General features: G+C 38.8%; 1 protein-coding gene across 2 annotated transcripts in view; it reads left to right on the top strand.

The window, feature by feature from the left end:
- IGF2BP3 (insulin like growth factor 2 mRNA binding protein 3) overlaps positions 1 to 13361 on the top strand; it is a 109709-nt gene that overhangs the window by 78554 nt on the left and 17794 nt on the right. For both annotated transcript variants that reach the window (XM_072925623.1, XM_002192401.6), the window contains 4 exons: positions 1853 to 1987; positions 2565 to 2687; positions 4459 to 4594; positions 6401 to 6532. In XM_072925623.1, the coding sequence (XP_072781724.1) occupies positions 1853 to 1987; positions 2565 to 2687; positions 4459 to 4594; positions 6401 to 6532 (526 nt within the window). The remainder of the gene's footprint in view (positions 1 to 1852; positions 1988 to 2564; positions 2688 to 4458; positions 4595 to 6400; positions 6533 to 13361) is intronic.

Raw genomic sequence — 13361 nt, 5'->3', positions numbered from 1 at the left:
ATGCTGTTCTGGGTGGTATATAGTCAGTGTGGTGATGTACCCAAGTGTCCCTAATGTTTATTCTAGTTTTAGTTTGATTAGGGCATTTTTAGGATTTGCGAGTGTTGTCAATTCAAGATGTGGGGGGAAAAAGCCCTAAACAAAGAACCTTTTTATCTCCACTCACTGCTTCTTATACCTTACCCCGCCCTGTCTCTGTAAAATACATTTGTTGCTATCAAGTTGCAGACCACACCAAAACACAGATTAAGGAAATGCACGGGAGGCAAAAAGCAAGCTGCTAAGTGACCTAAGAGGCTTAGAGCACTGGGGTCTTGAGATGCTAGAAGAGATTGTTTCCAGTGCATGTTAAATCCTACCCACAAGGAAAAGCTCAGCACAGATGTAGAGGAAGGTGGGGTTCTTATTCCAATAATTTTTCCAAGATACCTGTAAAAACAGAGAATTAAAATGCTGCCTTCAGCAGCCCACTGTAGGAGCCTGCAGCTCTGCAGTTGCAGCAGGCAGAACCTGGGAATGATCTGTGTGTGAGGGGAATGAGGGTGGGTGGGAGCCTCCACTTCAAGAGTAGTTAATGAGGATGAGGGACTCCTCTTTAATTACACCCCAACCCCCAACAAACAGGCTTACCCCCCTCCCCAAACCCAGGATTATCATGATGCCCCTTCCAAACTCTCATTAGCACAATGTAACCCAGGAGACTATTTAGTGTGTTTAACAACACAGGTTTAAGAGATTTGTGGGCTCCTGAGGAGACTTGGTTGTAATTTTTCTATAGGTAACCAGTTTTTCAGGTGATATATAAAACATCTAATTCTTGAACTATAAAAATCCTAGAAGATTGGCATAAAGAAAGCTTTTATATCCAGAAGAAGGGTAGGTAGAGCAGAAATAATTGCAGGCTGCTAACTTTACACACACGCGACTTTGAGAATGATGCTTTCATTGGTTTGGGGTTTAAAAAAAGGAAATTTCATCTACTTTCAGTTCCACCAAGGATTGCCAAGATGGGTTTCTTGGAAAATGTTGCATTGCGAAACAAAATGAGTTTTCAATACCTGAAAGAACTGCAAAAATAAAGGGGCTTCTTGAAAAGCTGCATGGTTGTTTCAGTTAGAAAACAGTTGTTACATGTGGAAGAGGGATGAAAACAAAAAGCAGAGGTGGAAAGAATATGTGAGCTGCAGTTATTGGAAGGGAAAAGTAATAGCCAAGGCATTGTCTTTATGCAGGTCATAATTCATTTTCGTTAAATTCTTAGAGCTACATAAACCTGTTGTAGAAGACGCCTAGTAGTTTCAGGTAGAGATTAGACTAGAGTAAAGGTAATATCAGGACAAAACCAGGCTGGAAAAGTATAAGAAACTAATCTTGCGGATAGATGCAAAGTACTACCATGCTACTTGCTAGCAGAGTAGTGCTGGGAAACTGCTGCTGATGTTTTTAAAATAAGATGGATAAAGCCTGACTGTCCTGCAGCTGCACAGGCATTCTAAGTGCAGCAGTGGGGCTGGAGATGGAGCACTGGGAAAGCTTGATGGGATGTTGTCCTCAGGGGTTTACAACATTGTCTAACAACTCCCCTGAATATCTCGATGGGAGTTTACCAAGAAAAGGAGACCCCAGTGTCCACAAAGGTGGGGTTTAGCTGGTAAAATCAGGATAGCAGAGGCTCCTCATAAACACACAAATTTGTATTTAGGATATACTTAAGTAGTTATAAGCTTTTCAGAATTAAACTACTAATATATAGTCACTGTTAGCTCAAAATAAGTTAGTTTTACAACAGTTGGAAATACATAATGCTTACCATAGAGTATGTGGTCACAATTAATGTTTTTCTTTCTTCAAGAATTGACATTCATCGTAAAGAGAATGCAGGTGCTGCTGAGAAACCAATTACCATCCACTCAACTCCTGAAGGCTGCTCAACAGCTTGTAAAATTATTATGGAGATCATGCAAAAGGAAGCTCAAGATACTAAATTGTGAGTAAAAAGCATTTCATTGTGGAAGCATTAAATATTCTGAGTTCTCACTAGCTCCATTTAAAGATGTGGTCTTTAAAGCTATTAACAAGTGAATATTTGCTATTATCCTATCTAAGTAGGTAAAAGAACTGAGATATTTTACCTTTCAGGACAGTCTACTTACTTAATTAGCCCCCAGCATGCTTCTATGATTTCAGTTGTTGTCTGGCTTTGATTTTGGTGAGGTGAAATGAACCAAATATGGAAGTTTGTTGAGCAACAGACTGCTTTTGGTCCAAGCAAGCATAACAAGTTGTGAGCTCTCACTAAAAGCTTTAAGATATATTTTCTTCCCTCCCACTCCCAACAGCTCTGGTTACTTCAGTCTGAGCATTATTCAGTTGCAGGTGCATTGCAATTAAGCTATAGATGATAGTGCTGAAAAGCCCATTGCATCTGGACTTATTCTGCACCCAGTGAAAACATGCAAATGGAAGTTATGGATATTTCTGTGAAAATTAAATTCATCCATAACATGCATAAAAGCTTGTACTCTGGTCTCCAAAAGTCTCACTAGGTATAACTTCCATTACAGTACAGAAGAAATTCCCTTGAAGATACTGGCACACAACAACTTCGTTGGGCGACTTATTGGCAAAGAAGGAAGAAACCTGAAGAAAATTGAACAGGACACAGATACTAAAATCACAATATCACCGTAAGTTTTTGGTGGCCTAATCTTTCAGTGAGATGTCAAATGGCAGCAATGCTGCTGTGGGACACTCAGGTACAGAGTTCTTAAAAAAATATTCTGAGTGTTGAAGGCTGAGATAACAGCCCTTCAGAGGCCTTTCCATCATATAGATTAAACTGTTACTTAAGCTCAGTTAAATTTTATGTAAACATTGAGTCTTCATTATAAACTCAGTCAAGAGCAAGCCTAAAAATAACATAGGCTATGTGGAGCCTGTGTTAGACTATATTTTAAGTAGTTGTTTTTAATATATTATACCATATGTAATGATGAATGTTTGAAACTGTAAGTCTCGATCAGTTCTTAGCTATGTGTGAAAATGAGTGAAATTAGTGATGTTTTAGTTTCCAGTATATATTAAATTTTTGGATTAGAAGGAAAGAAATAGAGCAAATGAATACTGAAAAGGGTATCTTTATCTTTAATAGCAGTTCTGTCCCTCTTGGCCACTAACAGCCAAATGACAATACATTGGCTGCAAAGTAATAGCTTTTGGTCTGAGTTTGTGAGGGTAACTGAGCCATGTTCAAATTTAGCTGAGATTAAACAGGAGTTTTCACCTTTACTGGTAATCTGTAGATCACTGATTAGATTAACATCTCTGTAGAAGCTTGGCAGTCAATAGTAGTTTTTCCCTGGAGTAATATCTTCAGAGAACCTCCTGTTCTGAATAATGAATGTTCTGGCATGGACTTCCAAGCATTTGAAGGCATCCTGAATTTGTCTTTAGCCAGGAAGGGTGAGAATTAAGCTTACAGGCTGTAGGAAAGGAAAAAGGCTTGGAAGACACATGAAGATGTATGAAGAGGTGTGAATACATGCAGGAGACAAAAAAAGTAATGCAGAAAATAGCTCAAATGAGGACAACGAAGCTGGGAGCCAATGTGGCTCTTCAAAAAGAGGAAAACAAATTTGGATGAAAGCACCTGAGGCCTTCCTTAAAGGCGTGTGTCTATGTAATTAGACTGAGGAAGAGAAACAAATAGAGAAAAAGCACCTAAATAAGTGTGCTTCAAGAATAGATTTTGTAAGGCCAGCATGCTCTCTTGAATGTGTTTGCATAAACATTTTTTCTGCAAACAATACACAGACTATTAATGCTAAAAGGGGAAAAAATGTGTCCAGAGTACATGAAAAGATGGTCTTCATTCCATGAAATCCACTTGTCTTTATTGATGATGACACAAATAACACATTGTCTGTAAACAACTACAGAGTATTTTTTAACTTAGCGAGATAAAAGTTTATTTGCATTAAAATCTTGACTTCAAGATTCTATTTGTCATACTATGCCTAAAATAGCCCCCTGAAGTCATCTGGTGTAATCAATACAAAAATGAGAGCATATATGCCCATTGATTTTGCTATTTCTAATTAGTCTTTCTCATGATCTCTTCATACAGGCTTTTTGGTAAGCTTGTCCATAAATTTAAACACTCTGCCCTGCAGCAGCTCTCTGTGCTCCTCTGGAGTGTGGTGGCTCTGTTTTGTCAGCACCCAAGTATTTCCCAGCCATCCCAGGCCAAACCTCGCTGTGAGGGCTTTGTTGTGTTTCCCATGAGGACAGAGTTTCCCCAGATTGTCTGAGAACTGTGTTTGAGCCCTGTTATAAATTGATACTACAGTCTTTGGAGGGCAAACTTGACATATTTGGATGTTGGTTGTCGCACTCAAAAGATAAATCCGGATTATCTTCTTTGTTTATTAATTAACTGTGCTTCTGTGTCATTTGCAGATTGCAGGACTTGACACTCTATAATCCGGAAAGGACCATTACAGTTAAAGGCAGTATTGAAACTTGTGCCAAGGCTGAGGAAGAAATAATGAAGAAAATCAGGGAGTCCTATGAAAATGATATTGCTGCTATGAATGTGAGTTTTCTTCCAGTGTGGGCTCTTTCTGGGGCTAAAACCACAGAAGGATTTTGGGTGTGAGGGACCCCTGGAGGTCGCCTGTCCCAGCAGTGGATTTGCTCAATGTCAGACACACTTCAAAGTAAAACCAGGTTGTGTAGGGAGTTTTGTTCTCCTTAACATTTCCATGGATAGAAAATCCATAGTGTCTCTGGGCAGCCTGTGCCCTGTCTCACTGCTCTCACGATGATTTTTTCCCCTAATATCACATCAGAATTTTCTGTTGCAGCCTCTCTGTTGCCTTATTTATTTGTGGGAGTGTGGGCAAGTGTTTTTGTATTTATTTGTGTGTTATTTTAATGGAGTCTTCTGGTTTATTTTTGAGTGGAAAAACTGAGAACTTTATTTAGATTGAGGAAATTAACTTTAAGCACTTAACTTTTTTCTTGTTGCAAGAACCTGAAGCAGGGTGTGTTTGTGCTGTTGTGGCTTATGTGCTCTGGCTTGCGTGTTTTTTAAAGTAGTGATTCAGTCTCATCACATCAATAGCACAATAATGTGTGGAAGAAAGATCCCTCCTGTTTTTAATTATTTAATTTAAGAAGGTCTTATTAAGTTTTTTTTTCTTGATATAGTTGATAAAGACATTTAGGTATTTGAAGATGTTTGGTGATTCTATAATGAAAACAACATACCTCATTAGTTTGCCAAAGTATTACTAATGCATATTGGGAAATGATTGAGATTTTGATAATTAGGAAAAGCATTGCATGCACATGTGTGTCCAAATCTTATGGTCTAGAGTTAGAATGGAAATATTTTTTCAGTTTACAATAGTGCTGACCATCTAGAAATGTCTGTTATTCATGCTTGTCCTACCAAGCAAATATTCTCCCCACTTTTCCCCTCTGTGTCCCCCACACAAAGCAAATCGCACTATATGAGCTACACATGAGGAACAAAGTATTCAATAGTGGCGCATTTTTGTTTCATATAACAAGCTGGAACATGGGGTGAGTTAGAGACTGCATTGCTATTTGACAAAGATATGGAAAGCCAAAAAACTTTGTTACTGTATAGATTTCAAGTTTAGTTTGTAGTGATTATTAAGGCTGTTTCTGAGGTTGTGAAGTTTTGAGGTTATTTGGTGTCTTGTGATTGACTTAATGGCCTGAGGTAGTGTCTGTCTCTCTACCTGAAATATTTCTAAAGCATATTGATGTTTTTGAGTAATAATTTGGAAAAGGGTACTGACAAGTTTTGTATCAGACAACAAATGTTTCCTACCGTGTGATGATGTCAATTTTCTCAGGTGTGGTCAAGGAAGGGACATGCAACTTTATAGTTGATCCTTTCCCAGCAATTGCTAGAGGTATCTCACTTAATCTTTTGCAATGGAGGGAGGAGGGGTGATAGTGTCACATATATGTTCCCCCAGCGTAAGAAAAGCGGGGCTTTGTGCATGATCTGTTTCTATTTCTACAGTGCTGTCTTTTTTAGTATAAGGACAAAACTACTGTTTGTCTAATAAATTTGTTCACTCTGAAAGTAAATAGTACTATTATATGAATATCTTGCTGTGAAATTTGAAATGTGTTTTGATGATTAAGTTGTAGGAAGTGATCAGCGTTTCCTACTATGTGTTTTTAAAGGTATTGGTCTGTACATGTGTCTAGGAAACAGGTTTGAAGGCGAGTCCTTTGGGTAGTGGAGATGAATTATTTTTTTTAAATAACATCCTAAAAGGTTAATAGCATGTGCCAACTAGGATTTTATTAAAATTAATAACCAGAACTCTAAATCTTAACTCTTCTGCCATTACAGCTTCAAGCACATTTAATTCCTGGATTAAATCTGAATGCCTTGGGTCTGTTCCCACCTTCTTCTTCAGGAATACCACCTCCCGCAGTGAGCGTTGCCTCCGCTGCTGCTGCTGCTTCATATCCACCATTTGGGGTAAGGGAAACTCTGATTTTGGATGGTTAGTGGATGGGGATACTAATCTCTGCAATGCTGCTGTTCAAAACTAAAAAGAATTCTGCATTTTTTGTCTTTTTTTCCCAGAAAATCTGGGAAAGGTGTTTTGCTAGCTGTGTTCTGTCATTTTTCTAAATGTTGTCTGTCTTCCTGCTTGCACACTGAAAAGTATTTCATGTGGCTGCAGTTGGGAGCAGGCATTAATTGCTTTTCTAGTGAAATGCTCAGTGAAACTGGAAAATAGTGCTGCTTAGAAAAGTGCTAGATTTTATTTTATATGGAATTTGAATTATTGCAGAAAGAGCTCTCACATAAAATAGCATTTCAAAATTGCTGGAATTGACAATTAATAATAGTAGTTTGCTATTTAATTCCTTGTGATATGGAAGGAAAAGAAATGATCTCTTGTCATGAAGTGGGGATCTATATGTAGCTAAAATGTTTGTTTGAATGTAGCAGTTTTATAAATGCCCTGTTGAAATGCAATACTGCTAAATATATGGGATGTAAATTACACGGATTAATCTCCAGAAAGCTGTGATTTACTTGCCAGCTCTCTAAAAAATATATGAAAAAGTTTAATAGAAACTTACTCAAATTCTGTGCTGATTAGTAACCATAAATGAGGTATTTTGCTATGGAGCAGAAGATGATTCGTTGCACCAGAAAGATCCAGAGTCTGTCTGGAACTGAGATGGTGTTTTGCTTTCAAGAAAAGACAACCTCATTACAAAGGGAAGGTTTAATCTCTTTCCTGTTTCTGATGCTGGTGGTTGTTAGCAACTCAATGCAAGGTGAATTTTCTAAACAATTCTAATAAGCCTCTTAAGAAGTAGATGACAGAGCTTTACAAACTCTGCTGTGTTCAACTTCGTCCCCTTCTTTACCCAACAGTGACATCTAGAGAGCTAACTCTGAGACTCTTCCTGAGCTAGAAAAGTGAAAATGCAGCACAACACACTAAACTTCATCAAACAACTCAAACTATGTTGTAGTAAAGGGTAGTTGTGGTCTAAATATTTTTCCCAGAGGAAGAAGCCAAGAGAAAATCACTGCAAGGAGCAGGAAAAATTCCTCTCTTGTAGCATTGTTTGTAAGAATGAACAACTTTGGAGTTATGAATGTATTATGAACTATATTGAGTATAATAGTGGCTTTATCAGAAAAATGTGCTTCAGTGAAAGCTACAATAGAAATATGTTTATACTCAGTTATTTTACTGTCAATATCAGAGCTGCCATTTATGACAAAAAAATTCTCTCCCTCACAGTCCTTCTATGCTTCAATTAGATTGGCAGACTAAACTAAACAGTACAGGTTTCTGCTTCACTATATTATAGAAAATGCCATCTCTGGTAACGAATTGCCTCAATTTTTTTTCCTAAGAGATACTAGATGTGGTTTGCTAAAAGTATATGACTTTCTTTTTTGGTAATTAAAAGTGTGGGTTTTCCTGCCTTTTTACTCCAGATTTGCAGACTACTTTGCTATTCTTGAGATTCATGCTGTAAGCCCACAGTTCTGTTCATCACTTGGTTTATTTTAATTTCTTTCCCACTTTTCCCCCCATGTTGTGGTTCCTTATACTTTAAATATGCATCTAAACAGTGCTGAATTTGGTGGTTACTCCTGTCTGTTCCTCTGTTGCTAGTGCACCTTTACCCCTCAAATGCACCTTTTTTGGTCTGCTAAGATCTCTGGCAGTATCCAGGTTTCTGGAAATAAGCTAATGGCAACATCTGGAAAAAAGCATCAAGAAACAAATGTCATTGTGTAGAAACTGTGCAGCTGAAAGGACCACTGCCTGAACTCTTGCTTCTGTTTGTGCTCAGTCCTCTGAAATGGCTGTCATTCCATGCAGTCTAGATGTGTGACAAGCTGACATGCAGAAAGAGGGGATAAACTCACAGATTTTGTGGAGGTTGGGGGTGGTAGCAATACAGCCTCTGAGGCAGATACTAAGGGCTTATAAAGCAAATGTATCAACAAGCGGAATTATCTCACCTGCTTGTACTTAATGTGTTGGTATTTGGAAAAGAGCAGGTGGTTCTGTGGGCTTCAGGTGCGTCTGCCCTTCAAATTACTTGGGAGTGCTTGTTGCTCTATGAGGAGAGAAAACTAGAAAAAGTATGAATCTATTCCTTTAATGGATGCATTAGTTACCATTTCAAAGAGCCTTAAATCTTTCTTTTGTACAAATTAATTTTCTGTAATTGAGCTTTACTGTCCTCTAATTTGTCCCCTAGTAGAACAGTTTTGCAGACACTGATTAAATAGGTTACTGGGGCATTTATAAGCAGAAAGGGAAAAAAAAAGTCTGGCTATATTTTGAAGGAGAAAATGATACAATTTGAAAGGGTAAAGGTAACCACAGGGGGAGATCTAGGAGAACTAAAGAGGGATTTAAAAATTAAAATGAAATCTGTGTATCTAAAAGAGGCTTTGGAGAAAGAAGGTCCTAGAAGAAAAATTAACTAAGAACTCCCAGGAAGACTTTATGTCTATTTACCTATGAGCTATTTGTTACCAAGTTCCTTATTTTGACAAAAGCATTTGAGCAACCCAAGTCCCTTTACCTTGTTTTCACTGCACATCCTTTTATGCTTGGGAGCAGGGATTAGTGTATATTGAGGATATCCCTTTCAGGCAAGTGGAAATCCTTTTTGAAAACACTGCCGGCACCAGGGTGTAAAGAAGTGTATCCTGCTGCTGTCTGTTTTTGTGTAGTGCAAATTTTCCCTTCTGCTCAGGGCTGCACAGGACTGGTTCTTCCCTGTCTCCTGTTTGTTTGACTGAGCAAAAGTGTGCTCCCCAGCAGTTTCAGCTACACCATCACAGGGAGCCTCTTCGCATCCAAGTGTCTGAAGTCTGGGCTTGCAAGCCATACAGTGAACCTTGGGACACCCCTGTGCTGTGTCTGAGGGTGGATTTGAAGCTCTTGTTGTAATATCTCTGTACGGACCTTTTCTTCGCCTTATTGTGGGGATGGACTTGCCTTGGGCTCTCCCTTGGGTCAGAAGAATTAGGTGGGTGAGTTTGGTCATTTGCAGCAGGGTTTCCATATGGAGCTGATGGTTCATGGGCACTACTTTCAAGTGACAAGGTGTGGCTGTGACCATGTGTAGGACTTGTTCCCAAAGAAAATGAAGTGTCATCTTAATTATTGAAACAACTATCTGTCACATTACTGCTGCTGCTTTTTTTAACATGGATATAAAGAGGAAAAACCTGCATAGTAGAAAGATCCAGGATTTTGTTACAGTGCCAGGGCTTAGCAACAGCTCATACACACAGCTGGAGCCAAGTGTTCCTAAAACATTCTGTACTGAGGAGCTTGGGGCTGAGTAGTTAAATAGGTTTGGCTGTTTTAACATGTGTGTGATGCTTCATCCTATCCCTCTTTATGTAAACCTTTAAGACATTGGACAAGAGCATAAACATTGTTCTCCAGCTGCTTCAGGTACACTCTGGTATCACAAACTTAGGAAATGGTGATGCTATCAAACACTAGTTTGATATAGTTTCTGGGACTGAGTCACATCCAGGAGAATGATTTCCGTGGGACTCGGAGACCTTAGTCCATTATGGTTAACCCTGATGTACAGCACCAAAGCCTCACCTAGGTTAATCTAATGAGATGCAGATTGTGTCTCACTAATAATCTGGGTGCTGCTTTTACTCTTTGTCCTGGCAGTGGAGCCCCCACAGGAAGGCACAAGTTGTCCTTGGTACTTGTCTGGTGACAAGTACAAACACACACGGGCATGTGGCCATTGCACGTGGCTAACAGTGTCTGACACCACTAACATCCATTTCCTTGTATTTTTACCGATTGCTAGCAACAATTCTTGATATTGAAATTGTATAGTTTATTTGCAGAGTCCAAGTCCTGTTTGTCCGTTCAAAGTACTTACTTTGTGCTGTTGCTGAAAAGGGATGCAATGGAATTGCATATTATCTTTCAGTTCTTAAAAGTTCCTCTCTCTTCTTGCAAAAACCCAAGATATGCTTGATTTTTTTTTCCTGGACTCCTAAAATACAAGCAAAACAGAACATGTGAGAACCGTTGAAATGTTTTATGGTTTGAGGAAAAAGTAGGATTCAAAAGTCTCAGTTAAAAGTAGTAAGAGATAAAAATTCTTTTTACTGTCAAATGGGTATGATTGTGCTCCTATGATCCTGGTGATACAATCAATGGTCTTTTTTTGACTGATCTGTGCCCTTGTGTGACCATATTAAGGACAAGTAGCCTTTCTGTGCCTATTTGTACCCACTGTCTTGTCCACCTGCTTTTGGGCCTGGGAAAACCACCAATTTCTGTTTATCCTTAAACCTTTCTCCTTAGCTGTGCACTTAAATGCTTGTGTGTGTTGCAGCTCTGACATGACTGCAAAGAGCTCTGTTAGTCTGCCCACTGTCACTTGTAACAGATGTCATGACCTGAGCACCTGCACAAAGTGCTGGGATTTCTATGAGGGGGAGAGTAAGGTTCTGCAAAAAGGGAATATCACCCATGCTTGTGTTTTCCAGAAGATATGTTGCCACAAAAAAAAAGTACTTTTAACAAGTATCCCAGCCAAACTGCTTCAGATGTAGTGTTGTACTGCTGAAAGCTGTTTTGATGGAGTTGTTGCTTCTGTCTTCTGAACTGTGGGGAGAATATGCACATACTTGTCTCTCAAGAATAGAATTTTGTTCCCATGCAACACTGAAGGTTTTAAAGCTCCAAACAAACAAGAAATCCTTATCTTAAAATCCAACTGTGTACAGTAATGCAATTAATAGCCCACCTACTGGGGTTAAGTGGGTTGCACCCTTCCTTTTATAATTGGAACTTTGCATATTTAATTTTACATCCAACTGCATTTCTTTCGCAGCCTCTGGATCTGAAATTTGGCATCCCAAGGGCATAGGAGAAGAAAGGATAAACTGTGGAGACCTTATCCTGCCCTTGAATGCCCTGAAACAGGCTAGTAAAATTAATTCTGTCTCATGGCAGGTAAACTCAAGCATAAAGTAAGGTGAGAAGTAGAGAGCTTTTCTCCATAAGAGAAGTTCACACCAGCTGCTCTCCTTCTTCTGTAAGGTCATGGAAGAGATACATGAACTCCTGCCATGTGAAACTTGGCTAGAGTGAAGAGATGCTCCTCTGCTTGCAGTGGGACTGCTTTCTCTGCTGCCCTTTTTGGTTACCTGCTGTAACTTCTTGAAGCTCTGCCTTCAAAAACAAAGCACTCTTTCTAACCTTTTCTTTAGCCTCACAGAAGACTTTCAGGTTATGTGATATGCATAAGGGCTTCTAGAAAGAGGCAGCAGGAAAAAGGAAAATTAAAAAAACAAAACAAAAACCAGCAAAAACAAAGAAGAGGTAGTTTAATACAGTAGATGAAACCAAGAAATCAAACCATCTTTTTCTGATTACAAAAAAAAAAAAGTCTGTACAGTTAGGCTGATAGGCTGCTTTACTTTATTCCTTTTTGCCATCTCTTGAAGCTTTTTGTTGCAGGTGAGGAACATACCAATGGAAAACTTTCTCCTTAGAAGATGTTCTGGTCAAGAGAAAGATTCCTTCTTTATTCTCCAGTCATTTTCTTAAATAATAATAGTAAAGAAGACATCTCCTATATTGCACAAATAAGAGAAGAAATAACTATATTGTGCTTTTGGCAGGAAAGAAAAGTAATTTAAAATGAAAAATTGCTTCATTGAGGGCCTTCATTTGATGCCCTGAGCATAGATGAGAAACACAAGGAAGAGGAAAAACTATCCTATGTTTCCAGGTACTTTGACTCTTACTTGGTGAAGTTTAACTCCTTTGGATGTCTGGGTTTGATAGGATTAGCTCGTGCAGCTGTTGTGTCTGATCTACCCAGAGGCAGTAATGTCTGTGCATCTATGATGTGTGTAGGTGCAAGTGGCTTTGCCCTAATTTGCCCAGCTTGTTAAGCAGTAGATGACTTTTGAGAAGCTGTCCTGCAGCCAAAAGAGGATGTGGTTTTGGGGGGTGAAGAAGGATTTGCCAGTGTTTTTACAAAATAATTTTATGTCAGTGAAATTAGAACCATACATGTGCAGCACATGCAATCTCGAGGAGGGCACTGCACTGGACAACAGCACTGTCTGAAAAAATCTACCTGCTAATTAGACTTATTTTGAAGATTATAACCTCAGTGCCTTGAAATACACCTTTACTGATGCTTAATTTCTTCCATTCATTAATGATGCATTTTTGACAACTAAAAAATTTACTTCATGGTGTGTAACATTGTGGGATTGTTTTGTCCTGTGGAGAAAATGGTTGGTCTTCCCACTGTGTTGAAAGTCTCCTGCTTCTGCCATGCTGTGTTGGCAGGGACATGTGTCCAGAGCAGTCAGACTATTCTGCCTCTGGAGATGGACTAACCCCTCAGTTAGGGGAAGAACAAAATGCAATAGGCACCATATGATGTACAAAGATCCGGCAAGTCAATGGTTATTTTTCGAGGTGTTGAAGCCTCCAGTTATTCTTACAGCTTCTTTTACAGTTCTAAGGTTGTCATAATGCAAATAGTATCACTAATCATCCATGCTTTTTAAAATAAAAATGGTTTCTTCTTCACTGCAGGTTTGAATACTTTAAGGGATATTTGTAGTTTCTTGGAGCAAGAGAATTAGAATTTATGTTGGTTCCCTTCTTTTAGATTCTTATGAGAAGATTTAATTGGAGTTCCCTTGACCATCTCAGACTCTCGAGCTCTAAGTACCAGGCTTCAGACCTTCTGAATGTTAAACTGAATGGGAAATTGAATTCCTTAAGGTGCCAAATATT

The sequence above is a fragment of the Taeniopygia guttata genome, chromosome 2 (assembly GCF_048771995.1).
Source record: "Taeniopygia guttata chromosome 2, bTaeGut7.mat, whole genome shotgun sequence".
NCBI classification, from domain to species: Eukaryota; Metazoa; Chordata; class Aves; order Passeriformes; family Estrildidae; genus Taeniopygia; species Taeniopygia guttata.
The sequence above is the reverse complement of the archived record's forward strand: the minus strand, read 5'-3'. Positions and strand labels throughout refer to the sequence as shown.